Below are 22283 nucleotides of genomic sequence, written 5' to 3'. Positions count from 1 at the left end.
TCAGTTCCCCAGACACTCAGACTGATCTGCTTCTGTGGTTTTTTTTAATGTTGTGCCTGTAAGTCCTCCACACCTTTAGAACTGGTCACGCTTAAGGCACTGTACATTTTTATTTAAACCCAATTATTTAAAACAAGGCATAAAACCCCAGAATATTAGTAAATATATTATTTAGGTTTTTCCCATGTACACTTTTGCATACTCTTAGTACAGTACCTCACATTTGCCACTGGGTCATGTGTAAGTTCAAGCACAGGTAGAAAGAAGTATTTACAGAAGAATGATTTTGAAAAGAGTTCCATAATGAATTCACATGTATCTAAAAAACGAAGTCTGTTCCAATAACTTTTTCCTTGGCCCAGTTCTGAAAAATAACAATCCACAAATATTATCTGTAAAACGGTCATTGTCAGCTAGAACACCTTTCAAAGGTTAGCATTTGACTCAAAGATGGTAATCTTCAGTGAAAGTCTAACCCTCTGAATTCAGTGACCATTTCTGCCAATGAGCACTTTTATCAGATATCCAACCTGTCCCTTCAATCATTTGAAAAAATGAAAAATAGCAAATGAATTAGTTTCTATGTTGAACAAAGCGTGGTATACCTTGCAGATGATGTCATGAACATTAAAATTACCCTGCAAACATTAAAAACTGTTAATGAGCATAATTGAACCTTCTAATCTATCCTTAAAACATATAACATAGGCCAGAAATTCAACTTACTCATCTGACCAACTTATTCAAAAATTAATTTCTTGGATGTTTTATTCAACACTTCTTATGTTGAAGCCTTCAGAGAATTTTACTTCTGTAGAAGAACTCTTCTTCGTGCACTGCAGCACCTCTTGCTAAACCAGTTTGAACTAAAGAAGTAGGGTTGGAGGAGTATAGGTATATTATCAGTTTCCCACATTACCTCTTCCCAGTTTTTTTTGCACAAGCATATTCCTCACATATCCAAAGTTTGTTCTGATTGGTGATGGAGCAAGCAACTGAAGTGTAATCCCACCAATGAGGGCAGAAAATTACACTGAATACATGTAACCAGATCTTCAGCCAATCCTAACTCGCATCTCTAAGTAAACAAAGAAAAATTATCTTACGTTCAATCAGTTTCTGAATAACCTCATGCCTCTGTTCTTGTTTGCGATTATAACGTAAATAAACGCAGAGCGTTCGAGCAGCTGCTTTTTGGACAGGAAGGACGTTCTTCAGAGAAATAAAGGAAACACAGTCAAACATAACTAAAGGAATATGAATTAAAATGTATAAAATGTCAAGAAGTAGAAATAAAATAGTTAAAGTATCCCAACTTTTAAACTTTTTATAAAGTTAAGAATGTACTAGGAGAGTGAAAAATCAATATAACCATACAAGTTTTAACATGGTAAATCAAAGCTGAAGTAGTACAACTAAAACTTTAGAATGTGTTGGAATCTTTTTAAAATAAAGTAGGCCAAAAGCCTTAGAAGATACTAAATAATCTCAATCCAAGAAATTTGAGAGGCTAAAATTCAACATGTTCCATGTTCAGGAAGCTTTTGGAAGTGAATACCAGTCACTTTTTCCTACTCCTTAGTATCACATAAGTATCATTACTAAAGACTGGGCTCTTCTCTTTCTCAAAGTGAAATGTTATCGATTACTTTTTTCTTGATGTTTAATACCATCACATTTCTTTCAGTTCAAGATTAACAGGCATTCAAAATCATTTCATGCTTCTTCAGTGCAATTTTAATTACAAATATAGTCTTTTAAAGGTTTCTATTATTTTTTATAACCCAAACTCTTCTCAAATTGAATAGAATTATGGTTGCCATAACACACCCATTTGGAAGTGCAACTATTTGCAAAATGCTTTTTTTGCCAAGAAATTTGGTCCTGAAATTTTAAACTTCCGTATGTTTCAATCAAGTACAATTTATATTGTACCATTTTATCTTCCCATAAGGCACTTTCTCCCTGCTTTGAAAATAAAGCCTAGGACTTAGCACAGAAAAGAGCAGCCTAGCAAGGAGAATGGAAGAAGAAAGGAACACTAGTAAACTCAAATAAAATTCCTGTGAAGTCTGTCAACATATAGAATTGTTATGGGAAAACATAGGTTATTTGGTGTCTATTAGCAATCAAGTTATGTTTGTTATGCAAAATCAGATTGGTGAAGATTATGCCAATATAGGATATTAACCATATGCATTTCAATTCAAATATCAGAGGCAAAATCAAAGAAATAAAAGCTTTATTTAATTATTTTAGTGAGGTTATAATCGATTTATTTGAACTTTCACCTACTATTTCTGCTGCTAAATAAGAAATCCTGATTCAATCTTTTTTGATTTCACCTTTACAAGAAAAAGAATAAATATAAATCCATTTAAGCATTGCAATAATATGAGGGTTGCTCCAAAAGTCATGCCTCCTATTTCATGATGTTGGCCCACGACGCCAGAGGCAGATGCTGGTGGTATGGCAGTAGAGACTGAACCTTCCCACCAATATTCTGTTACCATTTGTCGCCATGTGACAGATGGCAGCAGAAGGGCAGTCAGACAAAAATTGCATCTGACATGGAAGTGCAGATGAAGCAAAGGTGTGGAATTCAATTCATCCATGTGGAAAGAATAGTACCCACTGACATTCATTGATGCTTGCTGAACATGTGTGGAGACTAAACAGTGGATGTGAAAAAAGCAAACCAGTAGGTGGTGTGTTTCAGCAGTGGCAACAGTGACGTGAAAGACAAACCGCATTCCAGAAGGCCACATACAGCTGTTACACAACAAAATGAACCACAGAACAGTTTGGGTTGGAAGGGACCTTTAAGATCATCTAGTTCCAAACCCCCAGCAGAGCATCTCAATCAGCTCATCCATGAAAATCAGTGGATTATGACCAGAGAACTGCATACGGAGCTGAATATCAGCTTCAATGCACTGAAAATGCTGGTGGTAACATTGGAACGTTGCAAAGTTTGCTTGAGGTGGGTCCAACAAATGCTTGTGCAGAAACAGAAAGAATACCATATGCAAGTTTGTCAGGACCCACAGAACCATTAGGAGGCTGCAGGTGGCAAGTTCCTGGACCACATCATTACCAGTGACAAGAAGTGGTGTCACTACTACATGCCAGATTCAATACAGCAGTCCATGGAGTGACGACATGTGAATTCGCCATTGAAGAAAAAGTTAAAGATAAGTGCACTGTCTTTTTGGATAGGAAAGTTGTGATCCTTCTGGATTTCCTGGAACTCAGACATACCATCAGCTCTGACCACTACATCATGATGCTGACTAAGCTGAAGGCTTGAACTTCCAGTCAGGCCAGGGAAGACAGTTTTTCTCTTCCAACATAATAATACCAGACCCCATACGAGTTTGAAGACCTTGAAGTACCTTGCCAATCTTGGTTGGACTGTCCTACCACACCCACTGTATAGTCTGGATTTGGCACCTTCTGACTTCCATCTGTTTGTGCCGATGAAAGATGGACTGCATGGACATTTTCCCAGCAGTGATGCCACCATAGCATCTGTGACAGAGTAGGTCACCTCCACTGGTGCAGATATTTATGAGCATGGCATGCAGGCTCATAACGCATAGCCAATGGTGGTGACTATATTGAAAAATAGTGTCTTGTAGCTGAGACTTTGCTCAATCAACTAATGTTATTGTACTCTATGTACCTGCTGTTGTACCAATGGATAAATAGGAGGCATTACTTTCAGAGCAGACTATGTACATCTTAGAATAAAATTGGCATAACATTAGTGAGAATAAGAAAGCTTAGCCAACTTATGGGAAGCTTCTCTATTCTTTCTAACTTGTTTATTTATCTGATTCTTTAATGCCTTAAGTTATTCCATGTTTGGAAGGCATCTGCTATATTGTGGGTGTTAGAAAACAAAACTTACAACATCTCTTAGAACAATCTTCCTCTTGAATCAATTCACTAAAATTTCATATCAGTAGCTCTAAGTAATCGCTCACTTTAAGTCTAAAAGTGTTGTCTCAAAGAATGAAACATTATGCAAAGTAATCTGTGAAACTAGGAAAAAGGTGCTTCTCAGATGAAAGATTTTCGATTTACTTAGAAACAAATTGATAATGAGCACAAGTAAAGGAACGAAGAGTGGTGAGAAAGGAACATGATAACCTGTCAATACCAATTTTTCTCCTCAAGGGGAAAGAAGCTCTCAGCATTTTTTCAGCCTTATATGAAATAAAACAGTCTGATATACCATACGCAATGAAAAATATTACTTTAAGACAAATTTATAAATAATGCTAAAAATACCTAGTGATAAGTGTTCTAAATACTCTAAACAAATGAAAAACCTGAAAGAGGCAGGCTCACGTTTGTCAAAATGATTGTCAACATTCTGTGAAGAAAACGGTAATAAATCTGATCACTTGATATGATTTGAGGGAGACATGCATATTTTTGTAGTAACTTCTCATGAGTTCTCCACTTTAAGGAAGTTGCTGCCCTCTGTTCTGCTGTTGTCAATGCAGGAATCAAGTCAGGAATAGACAGTAACTAGAAATAAAAATAAAAATAAAAACATAACTTTACACCTTCTACCTGTATGGCATATTACTATGCTTAAAAAAATAAGGCACAACAATGTAAAGAAGGAAAGATTTTCAGTGGTCATCTACTTCCTCTACTCAGCCAGAATCAGCTACACGGTGACCATACCCAGTAGATCTCATTTGCTTTTAACAAAATCTGATCAGGATTACGCAACCTCTCACACACAGTAAATTCTAGTGTTAACTACTCAAAAATCCGTTCCAGTGCCTAACTAAATACACCTTCACTTCCAGCCCCTTCACCTCACAATGAAAAACAACTGTTCAGTGTTCCCTTTTAAATATCATTTTACAGCTATGAAGACAGTAACAGCCCTCCTGTCTTCTCATTCTCAAGCCAAACAAGCCCCTTTTCCTCCTCAGCTCTCAAACTTTGCAGTTATTCTTCTCAGCTTCCTACTTCATTTTGAAAGGAATTGTACACCTTTTCTCAGCAAGAGGCAAAGATTTTATAATAGTCAAGAAAAATTCTCTTTTGAACTAAGCAAAGTGAAATATACACTACCACACTTGAAATGCACTTGTCACATACATAATATGTTTATAGTTGTAATCATCTGACAAATTCACATTTTAAAATACAGTTTCAACTTGTGTCCATAAAAGAAAAAATATATATTCAGTTCCTATATTGTTAGAATATTTCAGTTTTTCTATACATCTCTCTATGCCTCTGTAGACCTCTGAAATCCTAATTAAGTAGTACCTTTACCTCAGAAAATAGACTTCCTCCTGCCAGCAACTGTGTCTGAAAATGGCAACTGTATGCAGTTGCCACATCAATAGGCAATAATAATAATAATAATAATGGTATTTACAGTCACTCATTTAAAGCTAATCCAATTTTTAAAAAATGTTGCTAATTTTGATTCAACTTAATGACTCTTTTTCAAAATCTGATCTATTTCAGCAAATCTGTGATTAATTGGAAAAAGAGCATGGATACACTGTTCTTTCTTACACTAAATCCAATCTCTCAAAATCTTTTTTTATATATTAAATTTTACAAACAAAAATATCAAAAAGCAACGTAGCTCTGTATTTCCCCAGAGCAGAAAATAATAAAGAACACCTTTTTATACAATTACTTGTTACAATTACTCAAGGATCCTCACACATCTGAAACAACTTTGCTACTAGTTTTCATTTATATTTAGAAAGTAGATTACAAAACATAAGAATACCCACCTTGCTTTCTGATCCACTGTTTTCTCCTCCATTAATCATTAGTTCAAGGACTTCAGGAAGGTGACCTACCAGAGCATCTAAAACCTATTTAAAGAAAGGCTGCGTGAACGAGGTTTATAAATTAATTTGAATCATTTTTTCTCTCTCACCAGTAATAACCCTGCTGACATCTCTTATGTTATTGCTCTCTTACATCAGTGGAGGAGATTAAAAAAAAAAATTGCAACTTATACCTAGTTGTAATAATGAGAACTGGGATTTAAAATTGATATTTTAATATAGTAATATAAGTATTATAGGTTTCATATTAGAAAAATAGAATTACAGCTTTGATTTACATCAATACCACAGTCAGTGATTTCTAAAACATTCACAGCATACAATATTTAAAAATGAACATTCACACATTCTAAAAGATCTGTCTTTCACAGATGGTTAAGTAACAGTCTTAACAGCCATGAAGAAATGCATTTTGGATATTTGCCATCTAAATCTTAAAAGCAACTTTTCTTGCTGTAAGAAAAATGACAGTTTGATAAATTATAACAGAATATTTAGCCTTTATTAGTACAATAATCATACTTTCAAAGGTCAGATTTCAAATTAGACTATAAAATCATATCATTAAATATTATTTGGTACCAATCTGCAGAAGTCTATAGCACTGGATATTTTTACTATTTAGATAACTCAAATTTTTCAAAATCACCAGCTGCTTCTGAGTCTCAACTTCCAGCACTGAAGTTGAGAAATCTTTTAAGATGTGTCAGAATTTCAACAGCTATAAGCAGAGGCTCAACAAATATTTTTAATTCCCTTGAAAATGCCTAACAGAGGATACCAAAGTAAAAAGCAGCACGTTAAGGGAAAATTCAATTTGCCATGCCATATCCAAAGATCCTCCAGATAGAAAAATAAAGAAATAAAACCAGCACAAAATGCTCAAGTACTGGAATAACTGGTACCAGAGGAAACCACAATTTTGTCACACACAAAAAAAGACAAATCCAAACAAGTCTTGCTGTATTGTCTGTTATGCATACTTAAGTGATTCATGCTTTACATAGGCTGAAACCCAGACTCACTAAACTAAACCATCTCAACAATGGCCAGAGATTCTGTATCAGATCACAGACTGAAATCCTTTCTAAAAATGTTGGTCTTTGACCCACACACAACTTCTTCATCTCCTCTTTGACTGGAGAAACATAAATAAAAGAAAGTAAAAACCTGGAATGCTATCAAGAAACATTTTAATGCAGTATCAAAAGCATTGATACTGCACATAATTTTAAGGTAATAAATAATAAAACAACTAATAAAATATTTAAAATTAATATTCTGAAAAGCAAATTAATGTAGTGAGGGTTAACTGAATCCAAACCCCTTATTTTCTTCCTTTTTACTCATCCTTAGGGAGAACACAGAACAGAAGGAAAAGTTGCTCATGATTTTGAGCAGTTACTGTTCCATCTTACTGCAGAGTTACTAAACATCAAGATAATCTCTCTCAGTGTAACAACAAAAATGAAGTTCCAAAGAAAGCGTATTACCTCCAATGACTCATCCTGTAATAGTGTAACCAGCTCTTTTTGAATTGTATACACACCAGAATTTAAAAGCTTAGCAACCTAAAACATACAAAGAAACAAACAAAAAAGTCAGTAAGATAACAAGGTAAACCATACTTTAGTTCCCTGGCACTACAGCAATTACACTACATGTGCTTACTTGTCAGCAAGCAGGATGGGATTCCGAACAATTTTTTAATATCAGCCTTCTAAAGTTGTGTACTTTCCTGCTGATCACAATAAAGACATGCTTATACAGAGAATATGAAACAAGAAACAGATTTATTACCTAACCAATACACATGGTTTTAGTCTTAACACTATTTTATACTTTCAAAAAAAAAATTGTAAAACTGCACTGCAAGGCTAGAAAAAAAATATTATAAAAATTATATCCATACTGAATAACCCTTACGAGAGTTAACAGTCACCTATATAATTTACAAAAGATAAAAGTAAAAAAAAAAAAAAAAAAAAAGGACTTCATTCTGGTTTTCAAGTTTCCCCAGCATTCCCATCTGAAGTTTTCACTCCTTAATTCTTTGTTTTGCTTTTCCTCTGATTCATAAATTGCATATAAACTTCTAAAAAAATACTAAAAGTCCATCTCCAAACTGCTAAAATGGTTTTATAATGAATATGAAAAAAATCCTGAGGAATGAGATATTTGCCACCGTGAGTACTTAGCTTATTAATTGTAATGGTTTTCCTTGCTTATATGAGCCAATTGAAGATAATATCTTACTTCTACAATCAAGATTAAACTTCAAGAAAATGGCTAAAGGCAATTATTGAAAAACATACCCAGTTATCAATGACTGCCATTGCTTACTCACATCTGACTGTCACGTGGTTGCTTAGTTCTGGTTTTAAAAATACACTACTGGCACTAAATGTACATTCAAACTAAAGTATAACTTTATATGTTTTTTTAATGAGCTAGAATATTTTACATATATTCAGAGAGAACCTTAAAAGTGTTATACATCTGACAAAACATCATATAGAACAATATGCTAACTGTATAATTTCAATAATTAGCTTGGATTATCATTTATTAAGAGAGGGCATCAACAAGCACAGAGAAATGGAAACCCATCCAAATTCCTTAAGATGACAGAAATAAGGCTACCTCAGGCTCTAGAATGGGCTGCCCAGGGAGGTGGCTGAGTCACCATCCCTTGGAAATTTCCAAGAAATGTTTAGCTGTTGTACTACAGGACATGGTTTAGTTGGGAAATAGTGGTGGTAGGTGAACAGTTGGACTGGATGACCCTGGAGGTTTTTTCCAATCTATGTGATTCTATCATTCATTTATTTGTCTACTTTTGATTTATATACTTTCAGCGAGCTTTACAATTTTCCTCAAAATGGCATAAAATGCTAGTTTGAGGATTTCAATACAAAGATTCTTTGGGAAACACTACCAAAACCTTGAAGATCTCTGATATGGATTGCAACATTCAGAAGAGAATGTATATTCATTTCTGCAATTCACACTGCATTGCAAATAATATGTATGCAGTCAAAGATTTTTTTGAACTTTTACAAAAATAATATAGTGGAACTTACGTAAACTGAGTGGAATAATAAGAATATATGTCCTTTTAGATCTGCATCACTTTCCAAGTATTTTCATATTAAATTTGAGCGTTTAACTTAGACTTACTACAAAAAAAAATAGTCTTCACAGAATACAGTATAGTTGCAGATTGTATAGATCTGAAGAAGATTTTCAGGATCAAAGTGACAAACTCCCTCCTCCTGTCTGACTCACTACTTTATAATAGCATTCAAAACCTTCAAATAGTCTAATTACTACAATTGCTTCTGTTTGTGGTACAAGGTCATCTTTAGTTTCTTTCAGCTTTCGCTTCTTAAAAGCTTACCTCACAATAGACTTCTAGACAAACATCCCACAACAGGCTAAAGAGTTTATGGGCTATAATTACATATTAGAAGAGACTGAACACCTCTGATGAATTAAATCGTTTTAGCAAGTTTTTTCAAGTCTATTTCTATGGCTTTGAACAGTCACAAACATAAGCTTAAAGGACAAAACATAAAACAGACACATGCAAGTACCAACAAAGAATTTTTGTAGACTTACTTCATAGAAGCTTATGGCCATAGTATATCTGACGGGAACTTCAGGATCATGACAAAGACAGAAGAATATAGAATACAGTTCTAAATGGAAGTTCTTTGGATCCACAAAAACTATCATGGCCTGTGGAAAAATAAAGTCTTCTAACTGCATTGCTAAAGGGTCACACTATCAGAGATTATGAGAAGAAAATACTGAGTTACAACCAGCAAGACACTTGAGAGTTAACAAGTTGCAATTTTAAAGACAAAGGTATCAGACAAGTTAAAGAGTTAAGGACTAAACTGGTTGTACAGATCTTCCAGACTGCAAGCTTTTTTCTGCAAACAGATTAAAAACACAAGCAATAAAACCTCAGTTTTATAAATAATGTTTCAGTAAACTAGCAGAAGCTGCAATTGGAGACCTGAGCAACACAGAACATTTTAGCATAGTAAAGCATCTGAATCTCGACATAATTGTGTGCACATACCTTGCTTTTGCTCAAATAAACCAACAGATTTCTACTACATAGTTGATGTTATTTTTAAAAGGTAGAATAAAAATAACCATCTATTGGCTCTTGGTACATATTTCTTTTCTTTAAATATAAATGCAGTATGTCAAAATACAAAATAGATTTACAAAAGCATGAGTGGTAGATTTAAAGACCTCATATAAACTTGCAAATACTTTTTGTATCCAGGCAGACACATGATTAAAGCATGAATTTAATCATTCAGATTCAATCTCAAAGTCCTTGCATTCTCATGACACACAAAAAAACATGAACAGCTTTGGATGGATTGAAATTGGCTACCCTATTTTACAGGCATATTCTCAAGCATTTTGCGCTAATTATTTGAAGAAAACAGCCAGGAAAGAATGAAATCAGTTATCTCTTGAAATAGCACTCACTCAGTCAAAATTTTCCAACAGTTTTCTGAGAATCTGCAAAGAAGAATCTTTCCTGGAAACTCTTTTGGTCAACCTCTACTTCAAGATGTTAACTTGAACTTTCCATGGTATAGCTAGAAGCTGGATAACAATGTGCAATTGCTGCCAAAATCTTCTCTCTTTTTCTTGCAGTTCTATTTAGTGAATCTTTTGTGAATCATATGGATGAGACAACTTAGTTAACCTCAAATTAATGTTACTTACTGGAAAATTGTAAGCACAGTTCTTCCTCACTGAAATATATTTTTTTTCCTGTTCTAGAGTTTGGAGTTGTAGCTGATTATCATTGTGTCCATTTTCCTGCTGTAAGCCCAGTGTAGAAAGCTTCTTATAAAACTCCAAAAACCGTAAGTGCTGCTCAGGAGTAAAAATGCCTCCAAAAGAAAAAAAAAAAAAAAAAAGAATAGGATTACCATTCTCATTAGAAATGCTATTAATTATGCTCAAGAAACAAATATAATTTGCAAATACATCAAGTTTGCCAACTTGTATTCTCTGTATCATCAGTACAAATTATATGGGAAAACTGATAAAATTATATGGGAAAACTGATAAAGAAATATGGCAGCTACCTATAACAGAGTGAACCTTAATTTCTGTTCACATCATTCTTGAAATAGTCAGGCTTTTAGCAGCAGGACTGCAAATATATATATATTTTTCCAGTATTAGGGTTTTATCTTTACTCCATTTTCAGATCTCAACGGATGTCAGTCACATGAAGATTGCTTGCTTGTAGAAAGTTGAAAAATTAGGCCACATTGAAACAGATGGTAAAGAGGTATAAGAAAATTAAAGAACAAAAGCTGGAATGCAACTAGTAAGAGGACTTCAAAAATTAAAAAAGGTCACTTTATAAGTATACATTTATAAGCAAATGAGCAAGGAAAGACTGAGTTTTCTAATCAAAAGAGAGAGGAAAGCTATCAGTGATTGGTACCAAGAGACTGAAATGCTTTTTTTTTTTTTCCCCTTTCTCAAACTTCACTAGAATAATCAACTTCAGAACAATTAATAAGATTAACAAAGATGCAGGCTTTAAGAAGAGAAGGAAAAGGTCGATGAATACTTAAACCATGAGAGAGCTTTTCAAAATGTGCAAGGTCAGATGTGCTTCATTCTAGTGTGAAAGACTATTAGAACTACTAGCTGTTGAAATCATATGAGTGACATATCAGATTAGAAAAAGACTGAAGTGATACTGGTATTTAACAGCTGGGGAGGGGAAGGATAAGCCATATAATTTTAGATTGCTCAGATTAACTTAATGGTTTTGAAAAAATGGAACAAAAAAACTAATCACAAAATCTACTTGTAAACACCAAAAATGAAACAAGAAAATGAGCAACGGCCAACGCAGCAAAAGCAAAACGTCTCAGAAAGATTCCCTTTCCTTTTAGTACTGAATAACAGGACCTGCAAATACAAGAAGATGCAGTAAAAGGGCATGTCTGCTGACATCTTCATAAGCAAAGAGAGATCCATAAAGTTGCTTCAAAACTGCTTGAAAAACAGATAAGAGACAACAGCAAGGTACCATATTTAGCCAGATATGACAGGAAAGAGAAAGAGTAAATAGGCATCAGTTTTTTAAAAGAAAAAAAAATTAAATGAAACCCCAACTTTTGAGTTACTTCTGTTTAAAGCCTGTCAAACTATTGCAGAGTGCTGGGGAAAACAAGACTATTTTTCAAAGTGAACAATATAAACAGCAATTTAGCTTGCAAGACATGTGAAATAGCCCCTTTACTTTGTTCAGCTCTCCTAAGGTGTAACAATTCAACAAAATGTGAATTAGCCAGACAGAGTTCAGAGGTGTGGAGAGATCAGCAGTTAAAGTCAGTCAACCTAAAGAAGATTGGGAATACATGATAAAAACAGTATGGACTCCTCTAGCTCTGGGGTTCTGTAAACACCACTTTGGCGCAATTGAATAGCCCTTTCAAGTTATTTGCAGTGAAGCAGCTGTCACCTTGATAGCCTCAAACCTCAAACATAAAGGACCTTTTCTAAGATCTGCAAGAAATATCAAAGGGCTTAAGAGCCTGTGAGGAAATTCTGTATAGCTTAAAAGTGTATGCTGCCCCTTCCGAGGTAAGCTCTAAATCAAGGGTAAAAGCGGGCAGAATGATCACAGGAAGATCTGCTGTGCACAAAGTGCTGAGGTACAGAAAACAAAAACTATGGGTGCAAATTCAGTCTCAGCTGTAACTGGGAATTAGATCTCCACTCTACCCTGAAGTCCCTTACGGGCTGCACTTTTTCTTTGATGCCTCAAAAAAAGATGTCAAGCACAGAAGTGAACATACAAAGTTAACATCATACTGCACTATCAAAGGCTTCTAGTTTCAAAACTTCAGTCATCCAACTCAGATGATCGACAATAGCCAACAGGGTAACAAAATAATTCAGTCAGACCAATAAATAAAAGCCATCATGCTTCCGCCTCTGTCCCTGTTCAAACATAAAAGAATGATAAACCAATGGATTGCTTAGGAGAAAATTTGCAAAGTTCAATATTTACTCAATAGATGATTTCAGACTTGTAGTGCTGTATTTTCTTTCTGAACTATCATTTCATCTAATTAATTGAAATCTGGATATTTTTCCAAGTGCTTCAAATTTTTCTGACCTTCCCTCATTTTTAATTTTTTTTTTTTTAAAGAACATTAAATCATACCATATAATCCATTGCACAGTTTCCCCAAATGGAAAGATAAAGAAACTAGGATGGATTCATCTGCTTTGAAGGACTTTTCACAGAATGATTTCACTAAGGGGAGCACGGTTTGCCTCCTATCATCTGAAAGACAAAAGAGATTTTTAAAGTGAACCATTTGTTATGAAACATCTTAAAAGATCACACAGAGTGGAATTCTACTGTAAGTTACAAAAAATATCATTGAACACGCTCAGGAGTCTTTTTGGCATGCACTCACTGGAGGCAGAAAACAGGAGGTAGAGTGACAAACACTACCACAATAGAAGTCCAGACTTTTAATAACATACCTGTTCTAAATCTTTCTTTTGTATTTTTAGGGAAAGTTTATTACCAGTAAAGAATGAGACAGAGAATAAATGAACAGCTACTAACTTTTTCATTCACCAAGAATATAGGGAGTTAAAGAATACGGCAGCACTCCAGTAATAAAAATTCCTACAGTGGTATGAATACAGCAAGATCATGAACAAACACGACCATTATGTTAAAAAGAAAAATCTGAGTCTGATGGAAGCGAATTTTTGCAACCTACTGAGGAGATTGCAAATCTTCTGGCAAACAATAAATTCACAGAGAAACAAAATAATTAAGGGCAACAGAAAGAATTAAAGTCAAATACAGCAAATAGTGCCAAGCAGCCAAGTCTCTGTCTCCACATAAAATAAAGAGCAAATGTTCAAAGAAATTGATGTGTTTTGAATTATTTTAAATAAAAGCAATGTATTTTAAAATATTCACATTTTAAAGGGATTTTGATTTTTTTTAATGATATTTTAACTCTCATATTCAGTACATACATATAGATGAACAAAACATTTATGTTGTTCTGAAGAAACATTTTGATACTGTGGGAAAGAAACCCTAGGATATAATACTGGGTCATCTACCTTCAGAATTTTGTTTTGTAGTTCAACCAAAACTATGCAAACCAAACACCTGGAGACACATTCCTTGCAAACCTGTTAATAAGCTCTAATCTATTTTTCTAATTTTTTCCTTTTTGATACCTAAAAGCAGTTGTTAGAGCAATTGGGAAGGTGGAGGAAAGACAGGCAGGAACAAAGAAAAGCAGAAACATGACAACATCAATGGAATGGATTGAGAATTTTAAGTTAACCTACTAGCTTACTTGCTAATTTAAGCATTAACTGCTAAAACAATCCATTGACGGCATTCTCCCCCTAATCTTATTTCTTTATGTATTTCTCCATATGGCTTTTATGCAGTCATGTATTTTAGTAATTCATCACCATGTTCCTGTAAAGTAAATATTTGCTCCTCACTTATGTATCAGGAGGTACAGTCAGTAACACAAGAGTGGGAGTGGGAAATGCGGTGCGAAATACAGAGTTGCTAATGAAGATAAACAATTGAAGAGGTTGGAAAAAGTATAAAGAGCAAAGTGGCAATTAATAAGCAATGAACAGTCACTCATGGAGCTTATAATACATTTTTTTCATATACATTATAGCCAGGATCTTTCATTGTACACCTCAATTTGTACAAAAACAGTGAAGAATACAACTGACATAGAGCCAGAAAAGCTGCCTACTATTGTCTTACACATAGCCCTGAAACATTTTGTACAGGGTAGGTGGGTGACTGCAGAACAAGGCACTGAAGTTACCCAGAATGTTCCCTTGCAGGAGAGTAGCTATCATATTAATAGCATTAAATAGCAACCCAATACTCTCATCATTTGTAGCCTAGTTTTACTAACTCTGTTTCATTTCATTATAATAGAAACTTGGAATATGAAAATAACAGACTTTGTGGACACTTGGTTCACCTTTCTTAAAAATCTGTATGCAAAACACACTGCAAGACATGAAATACATACACGATAAAAGAGAAAACAAAATAAAACTGGAAATGTGTTAAAAATGCGGGTAGAACAAAAATTCTATTACATTTATAAGATGCATTAAAGAGTTACGAACTGGGCTACTAGTCCAAATAAAGTCCTTACCTGAGTCAAACATATCAAGCAGGTTCACTAATGTCTCAAAAGCTGCAAGGCGTACACTGCTGCCCTCGTCTCTTGCCAGCTCTACTAATTCAGGAAGCACTACAGTTTTGGTTAGTTCTGTCCTGCAGATTGAGGCATGCATTTAAAGAGAAAACATATAACAAATCCAAGTTGCAATAGCAAAACAGAATTCGGAAATTCCCCTGAAATATTGAGTTAGTTATTCTTAGCATGGGCAAGAAGGAAAAATTGTCCAAGTTGTAAGAAAATGAAAATTAAATAAAAACGTGCATTTCACCTCAGGACTTAAAATATGAAACTTCACTGAAAAAGCATTCAAACTAACTCCAAATAGATCAGAGAAAATGCAATCTGGAAAAATTCAGAGAAGTCCACATATTTCACTACGTCACAAAGAAAACTTCTGATCAAATATTCAGGAACTCCTCAATGAAGTTCTAAATGAGTAAATTCCAAAGTCAAAATAATTAAATACGTGTCATGTTGGACTGAAGCATCTAGAAATCTTACACTTCAAAGACCAAAGACAAGCCTTCTTTGCAGAGGGTAAGCAACTACTGCTCAGAGAACATGCAGCTTCCTCACTTGCCCTATAAGCACCGGCTTTTAGACTCATTTTAAAGTCGTAATGAAAGGGTTGCACCATAAGAAGGAATGAAAGACTTTCAATATAGAAACTTGAAACTACAGAATAGACCACTCATTGACAGTTATGCATTTAGCTCTACTCAGGCACTACATTAAGGCTGGGTAAATTGCCAGTAATACTGCCATTTGCCACTGCACAATACCTATGTTGTTTTTAGGCTTTCCTCTCCCAGGTATAAGACATTCAATTTAATTAATTTTAAAGACATTCAGCAGCATGCAGAAAATCTTACTTCCTTTCCAAAAAGGTCATTTATTAGTATGACGTATTGCCCCTTTTTACACACAAAAACAATTTTTTTTGTTTCTTCTTTCATGCTCTTAGAATACCTTGAAATTAAACAGTATTTGGAGGAGGAGCGAGGAAAGCAACATAAACACAACACATTACATTCTTATTTCAATGCTTGTCTGTTCGTGTATCTATCTTATAACAAAACGGCTGAGAGTAAATACAGATTCATGGAGGTGCTGCCTGAAAGCTACCACTAAAAACCATATTCTTCTCAACAGACTGAATCACAGGTCAAGAAAATCCATGCAGCTGTAGGGTTTTTTTTTTTTTTAAACACTAAAAATTTTCCAGTCACACGCGAAAGCAATGTTCTGTAACCGTATTCCTACTGTAGATAAAAATTATTTTATTCAAAATACCACTTAAACAATTTAAAAGTATACATTTTGCTCTATTACTGGTCACAAAACATTTTCAAAGCCAGGTTCGTATGATTGCTTCTCAGCTCCTGACTATAGCAGAGGTTAACTGAGAATATTGGAAGAATCCATGGAAATGCAAGACTGTACCTCATGAGCAAACAGAAAAAAAAAAAAAATTCACGGTATCAAATAAAAACAAATAAGAAAGGAGGAAGGAAGACGACTGGAGAAGACAAGAACGTATGGCATAGGAAGGGCCAGAGGAGAAAAGTAAAGGACTATATACCAAAAGAAGACACAGTAGAGAGGAAGGAAAAAAAAGACTTGTATTGGAAACTTATTTTTGTGGCTTTCTTTGTTTTGGTGACATTTAAAGATTTCTAATATGACAGCTGGGACAACCTTGCCCTTCAGAACTACCGTTCTGGAAAAAGGAGAACAGTGATCAGCCCTTGAAGATGCACAGAACCCTCTCTTCTACACATCTCTAATCTCCTATTGAACAGAATTCAATCTTAAGGTACGTAAAGGTACACGAGACACATACATGCAGTAAAAATGAATGTGATTTCAAATTATTCATTAAATCAGTTAAGTGAAGTGTGTTTTAAATTTTCATTTCAAAAATATCAACCAATACAGCCTCTTTTCTTCAATCATACGTTCTTTTAAATTCAAAGCTGTTCAATATGGAAAAACGTTACAATGATTTACCATCCTAAATCATCCTAATCCTAATCTATTTAGAAAATATAAAAGCAAATTAATAACTTTACTTAGTTATGAATAAAAGTGAATAATACTGTTTTCAAATTCATTCACAATATTTGAACTTTTGCAGGGCAAAGATCTTGCAGTAGAGCCACCTAAAGCACAAATATAAAATTATTCTGTACGTGATAAAGGAAAGTTTACCTGGGAATCTAGAAATTACTGTTCTGCATGACCTCACCTAAACAATGTGAAATTAAGTGCACTACAGCAATGCTTAGCCCTTGACATGAATATCCATTCCTATATCCAAGTACACTAAAACACAGCTTAAACATGCACTTTTCTGGCATTTCATGGTTGAGGAGTAAACAGCATTGTTTGCAGGAATTTCTAGTGCTTCTGTGGTTTTTTGTTCGTAGTGCTGGTTTGGGCTTTTTTTTTTTTGTTTATAGTTCAGAATCTAAATCACAACATCATTCTCCATTAAAAAAAAAAACTCTACAGGCACAGAAATAATTTCCACAAGCATCAGTGCTAACAAACAGAAGTGCATTTCTACAGTATCTCTCAAATTACATTCCAGTTTCAGCCTTATCCCAGAATCTGCTCATAAATTCACAGTTGGAAAGGCCAGAGGGACTACTGAGACTTAATCTATCCACTTGTGTAACATGGCACAAGGTAACTCACTTCATTATTCCTTCAAGTCTGTAAGACCAGGTACTGCTTTTTGTAATTCCTGACACAGGAGGCATTGTTTGTATGGTTCAGCAGTTCTACTATCACAAAGAAATAAAAATCTGAAAACATAAACCAGCCATCCACAATCACTAAGAACAAACCTGTACTCTCCAAATTCATTACTGAGAATGCATGAATTAGGTTAGAAATCTTAAAAGGAATTTTTAGGGTACCATTTATATTTTGGAGAAAGATTTTGCAATTAAAAGTACCCAAGTCGTACTCACCCTATTCCTTGAGCTATATGTTCTAGTTGCCGACACATGCAAGTTCTTACTTCATACTCTACATCCTGGCACAGAGATTTTACCAATGGAAGAATCTCTCTTTTAACTCTAAAAACATGAACAATTTTGGTTAATATATAAAACAAAAATATATAGAATCCACTTCATAGTATTCAAATTTTATCTATATATGACTTCTAACACCAGTTTTATTTTTTACTGATTTATCAAATGATAAATTGGCAAAATGATTTTTTTGAAACTTGAAATTGTAACACTGTACCTCAGATACAAATATATACTAGCAGAAAAAGGATTATTTACAGTCACTGTAATTTGCTCATATTTCACCTACTATAGTCTTTACACTATGGAAATAGGAGGTAGGCTGTCCTCATTTAATGCTGTCCTCATTTAATAACTACCTTCAGTACAATTATTGAACACACTGTAAGAATACAAGGAATTATATAAATGGAAATACAAATCTCAATTAATCTTGTCCTTTTTTTTTTTTTTTTGAAAACAGAAAATCCAGAATAAAACAGAATGCTAATAAAAGGTTGCTTATTGTGTCAGAAATCATACTGAAATGGGACAGCTCTACTGATTTGGACACAGATTAATATTTTCCCATGTATACCAAAGACGCTCCAAATCAGCATTTACACACAGCTGTGGGTCCATGGATTGGAAACACATTTTGTGAAAATATTTTACTATTGTAATACTGAATAAACCCTCCAAAAATGTGCAGTACAAACTGTTTGGGGCAGATAAGGTGTTCAGATTTACTTTCCCTGTTTTGCACCGCTGTCCAAACCCACAGACACTGATGCTAGGAACTGGATACCATTAGGCAAAAAAAGTGGTTCCTAATGCATCTCCACATGCATAGATTGAATATATATGTATGTATATATACAATATGTGTATATATATATATATATATATATATATATACATACATACATATACATACATGTGAAATTTAGGAAGACAAGAAGTTAGGAAGAAGAGTTCTTAGGGGCTTTCTCCTCATGAGAATAAACTCTAAGGTGACTGTGTTTTGTCTCCATAAGTTGCAGAGACATCCGCTGTCTTATTTTCTAGCAAGAACAACAAACAAGAATGATATGAAAATGGTACCCACATCAATCTGTGGAAGAATATACAAGCTGAAGTTACAAGCTGATGTACATCAGCAAGAGTGAATATGCTAGTTACGCAGTGAACGTTTTATTATTACTTATTACTAGCTCAATAAAGGGATCTATAAGAAAAACACATTTGATTTTTGCAATTAAGTTTACTCTTCTTTTGCTAACTTTTGTCCACAAAGAAATATTGATACACATTATGGAATGAAAATGTATGTGCAATCTACTCACATATGAGCTTCAAATTTGTTAGCTAATTTTCCCATGATTTTACAACTAACTAAGCGTGACTGAAGTGTTTGAGAAATCTGTGCCTTGGAAACAAGTGGATTCAGGATCTACATGAAGGAAAAAAGAAGAAATGTCACAGGTAAATAATGTATTCCTCTTCTTTAAAAAAAAAAAATCTAGAAAAAACATACATCCCAGAGGACATCTACTCCTTTCATGGAATTAATTACTACTAAAAATAATAATGCATTTTTACATTAATAGTCTACTGAAAATCTGCATTAATATTCAGTTCTAATTATAGTATATTAAACTGATATCTTGGCCCAAATAGCAGTTCACGATTCATTTCACAGCCACAGTTTTACATCTACCTACTTGTGTTTTTATTTTGAGACTAAATTGTATATGAATATTTATGGCTATTAACTGGTAATTTTCACAACAGCTGTTAAATACGTTCTTCTAACAGCAACAAAAAAAAAAAGGTAGAGAAAGGAAAAGTAACACTGAGGTTGTTTCCCATGAGTTTTCCTCAGGAAACATCAGCTTTAATGTGAAGACCTGAAACAAGAATTTCCCTTGATTATGCATAACTGGGGAAAGGTTTCATTCCCACATAGATTCAGAAAATCTCTATGTTAATTAGAGCTGTGCTGTCATTTGTTGGATCACCTCTATGGCGCCACCAACAAAGATGTGCAGAACTCCTCATTTAGATATACTATTTTTGGCCCAGAAAAAAACCATGGAAATCCAGGTGTCAGGCCAGGGAGAGTATTTCAGAGAGGTTTCTCCTGCAGTCTGCCAGAGTTCCTTACTCAATCTCTTTTGCATAGCTCCACTAAAGGATAATGTATATATTATATACAGGGCAGCAAAGTCTAACAATATTATTAAAGCATTTTTCTCCTCTCTTACTAGCTGAAATTTTGAGGTGAGAGAATCTTCCAAGTGTAACAGCAAAAAGTTCACCCAGACTAGAAATCATACAAAAAGGTATGTTTCTAACCATAATACTTCATAAACAAATCTTTCATAAGTTATATGGAAACCGTTCATTACTTATCTGATCTTTGACTATGAAAGCAAACATGCCACACTAGTAACTCCAAAGAGATTTTGGAGCTGGCTGTAACTTCTTTTTACCTTTTAGAAGCTTATTTTTCAATAGTGTTAGATTCTAATTACCCACTAATTTTAATGAGTATTTTTAAACTACAGAAAGGATCACATATTTACAACTCTATATAGTTCTAAACACACTAAAATTATCACTGTCTCAAAGCTTTTAAACTTAAAAATGAAGTATAAATTCTCAAAATTAAACTAAACTAGTTGAGTAAAGGGGAAACATTATGATCTATTTCCTTCCTCTTCTTCCTAAAGATACATAAAGATACACAATGAAACATTAAGTGCTTGTAGGGCTTTTTTTAGGTACATCAAGAACAACTGAAGCACACAATGAAATGCATCTCCAGCATTCAGTCCCATTCAGTAGAAATCCAGAATTTTTGTCCACTACACATAATGAGATACCATCCCATAAATCAAAACAGAATATATGAAAACATGTTACTAAGAATACTAAGTGTAAGGGGAAGTGTTACAAAACATATAAACTTGATGCTCTGAAGAATACTAAAACTTTTTAAGGTGACCCTCCTGTATTGCTTTAGCACATTTCCCTCTTATATGTTCCGTAAGCATTACTGTTTTCATAGGCACAGAACTGCCACAAATCTTACTGATGTGAATGAGATGGCAGGGAAATACAGTCTTTTATTTGTTGTTAGCATAAATTAGGAGAAAATTTTTCACTGAGAGGGTGGTGAGGTGCTGGCAAAGGCTGCCCAGAGAAGACATGAATGCCTCATCCCTGGAAGTGTTCAAGGCCAGGTTGGATGGGGACCTGGGAAGCCTGATCTGGTGCCTGATTTAGTGTCTGGCAACCCTGTCTGCAGCAGGGGGATTGGAACTAGATGATCTTTAAGATCTCTTCCAACCCAAGGCATTCTATGATTCTATGATATTACCTCATGTCTGATAGTCTCTTTGGGTAAAGCTTCTATTACAGCAAGAAGAGTTTCTAGCCATGCATTGCTGACACCTGTCAGAAAGAAATGAGTTATACTTTATGCTGTACATATAACAAGAAAACACCCCATCAGTTTTACAAAATTAATTCTTGAAGAGATGAATGGAAAAAAAAGACAGACTATCAATTTAAAAGCCATTAAATTAATATTCAAAACTTCAAACACTCATTAAAACTGGGCTACATCAAAATAAGCATGAACAGCAGGGTGAGGGAGGTGACTGTTCCCCTCTGCTCCACTCTTGTGAAACCTCACCTGCAACGCTGTGTTCAGCCCAAGAACGACATGGACCTATTGGAGCAGGTCCAAAAGAGGCCAGGAGGATGCTCAGAGGACTGGAGCAACTCTCCTGTATGGAGACCAGCTGAAAGAGTTGTGGTTGTTCAGCCTGGAGAAGAGAAGGTTCTGGGGAGACCTCATTGTGACTTTCTAGTACCTAAAGGGGTCAACAGGAAAACTGCAGACGATCTCTGTATCAGGATAGGACAAGGAGTAACAGTTTTAAAATAAAAGTGGGTAGGTTTAGATATAAGTGAAGGTGATAAGGCACAGGAGCAGGCTGCTCAGAGAAGTTGTGGATGCCCCATCTCTAGTGGTGTTCAAGCCCAGATCTAGTGGGAGGTGTCATTGTCCATGGCAGGGAGTTGGAACCAGGTGATATTTAACAATCCTTCCAACCCAAGCCATTCCTTGA

At 34.6% G+C, this 22283-nt stretch overlaps 1 protein-coding gene across 6 annotated transcripts in view; it reads right to left on the bottom strand.

Moving 5' to 3' along the window:
* PPP4R4 (protein phosphatase 4 regulatory subunit 4) overlaps positions 1-22283 on the bottom strand; it is a 59580-nt gene that overhangs the window by 11394 nt on the left and 25903 nt on the right. For all 6 annotated transcript variants that reach the window (XR_002440198.1, XR_002440199.1, XM_021401528.1 and 3 more), the window contains 12 exons: positions 21527-21600; positions 19488-19594; positions 18097-18204; positions 15089-15210; positions 13078-13200; positions 10602-10771; positions 9465-9584; positions 7337-7414; positions 5784-5867; positions 4357-4539; positions 1107-1212; positions 217-364 (listed from right to left, as the gene is read on the bottom strand). Coding sequence is in view for 4 of the 6 variants with exons in the window: in XM_021401528.1 (XP_021257203.1) it covers positions 217-364; positions 1107-1212; positions 4357-4539; positions 5784-5867; positions 7337-7414; positions 9465-9584; positions 10602-10771; positions 13078-13200; positions 15089-15210; positions 18097-18204; positions 19488-19594; positions 21527-21600 (1423 nt within the window). In the remaining 2 variants the exon portion in view is untranslated. The remainder of the gene's footprint in view (positions 1-216; positions 365-1106; positions 1213-4356; positions 4540-5783; positions 5868-7336; positions 7415-9464; positions 9585-10601; positions 10772-13077; positions 13201-15088; positions 15211-18096; positions 18205-19487; positions 19595-21526; positions 21601-22283) is intronic.

Source organism: Numida meleagris, chromosome 6, assembly GCF_002078875.1.
Source record: "Numida meleagris isolate 19003 breed g44 Domestic line chromosome 6, NumMel1.0, whole genome shotgun sequence".
NCBI classification, from domain to species: domain Eukaryota; kingdom Metazoa; phylum Chordata; class Aves; order Galliformes; family Numididae; genus Numida; species Numida meleagris.
This window is presented reverse-complemented; position numbering and strand designations above follow the sequence as displayed.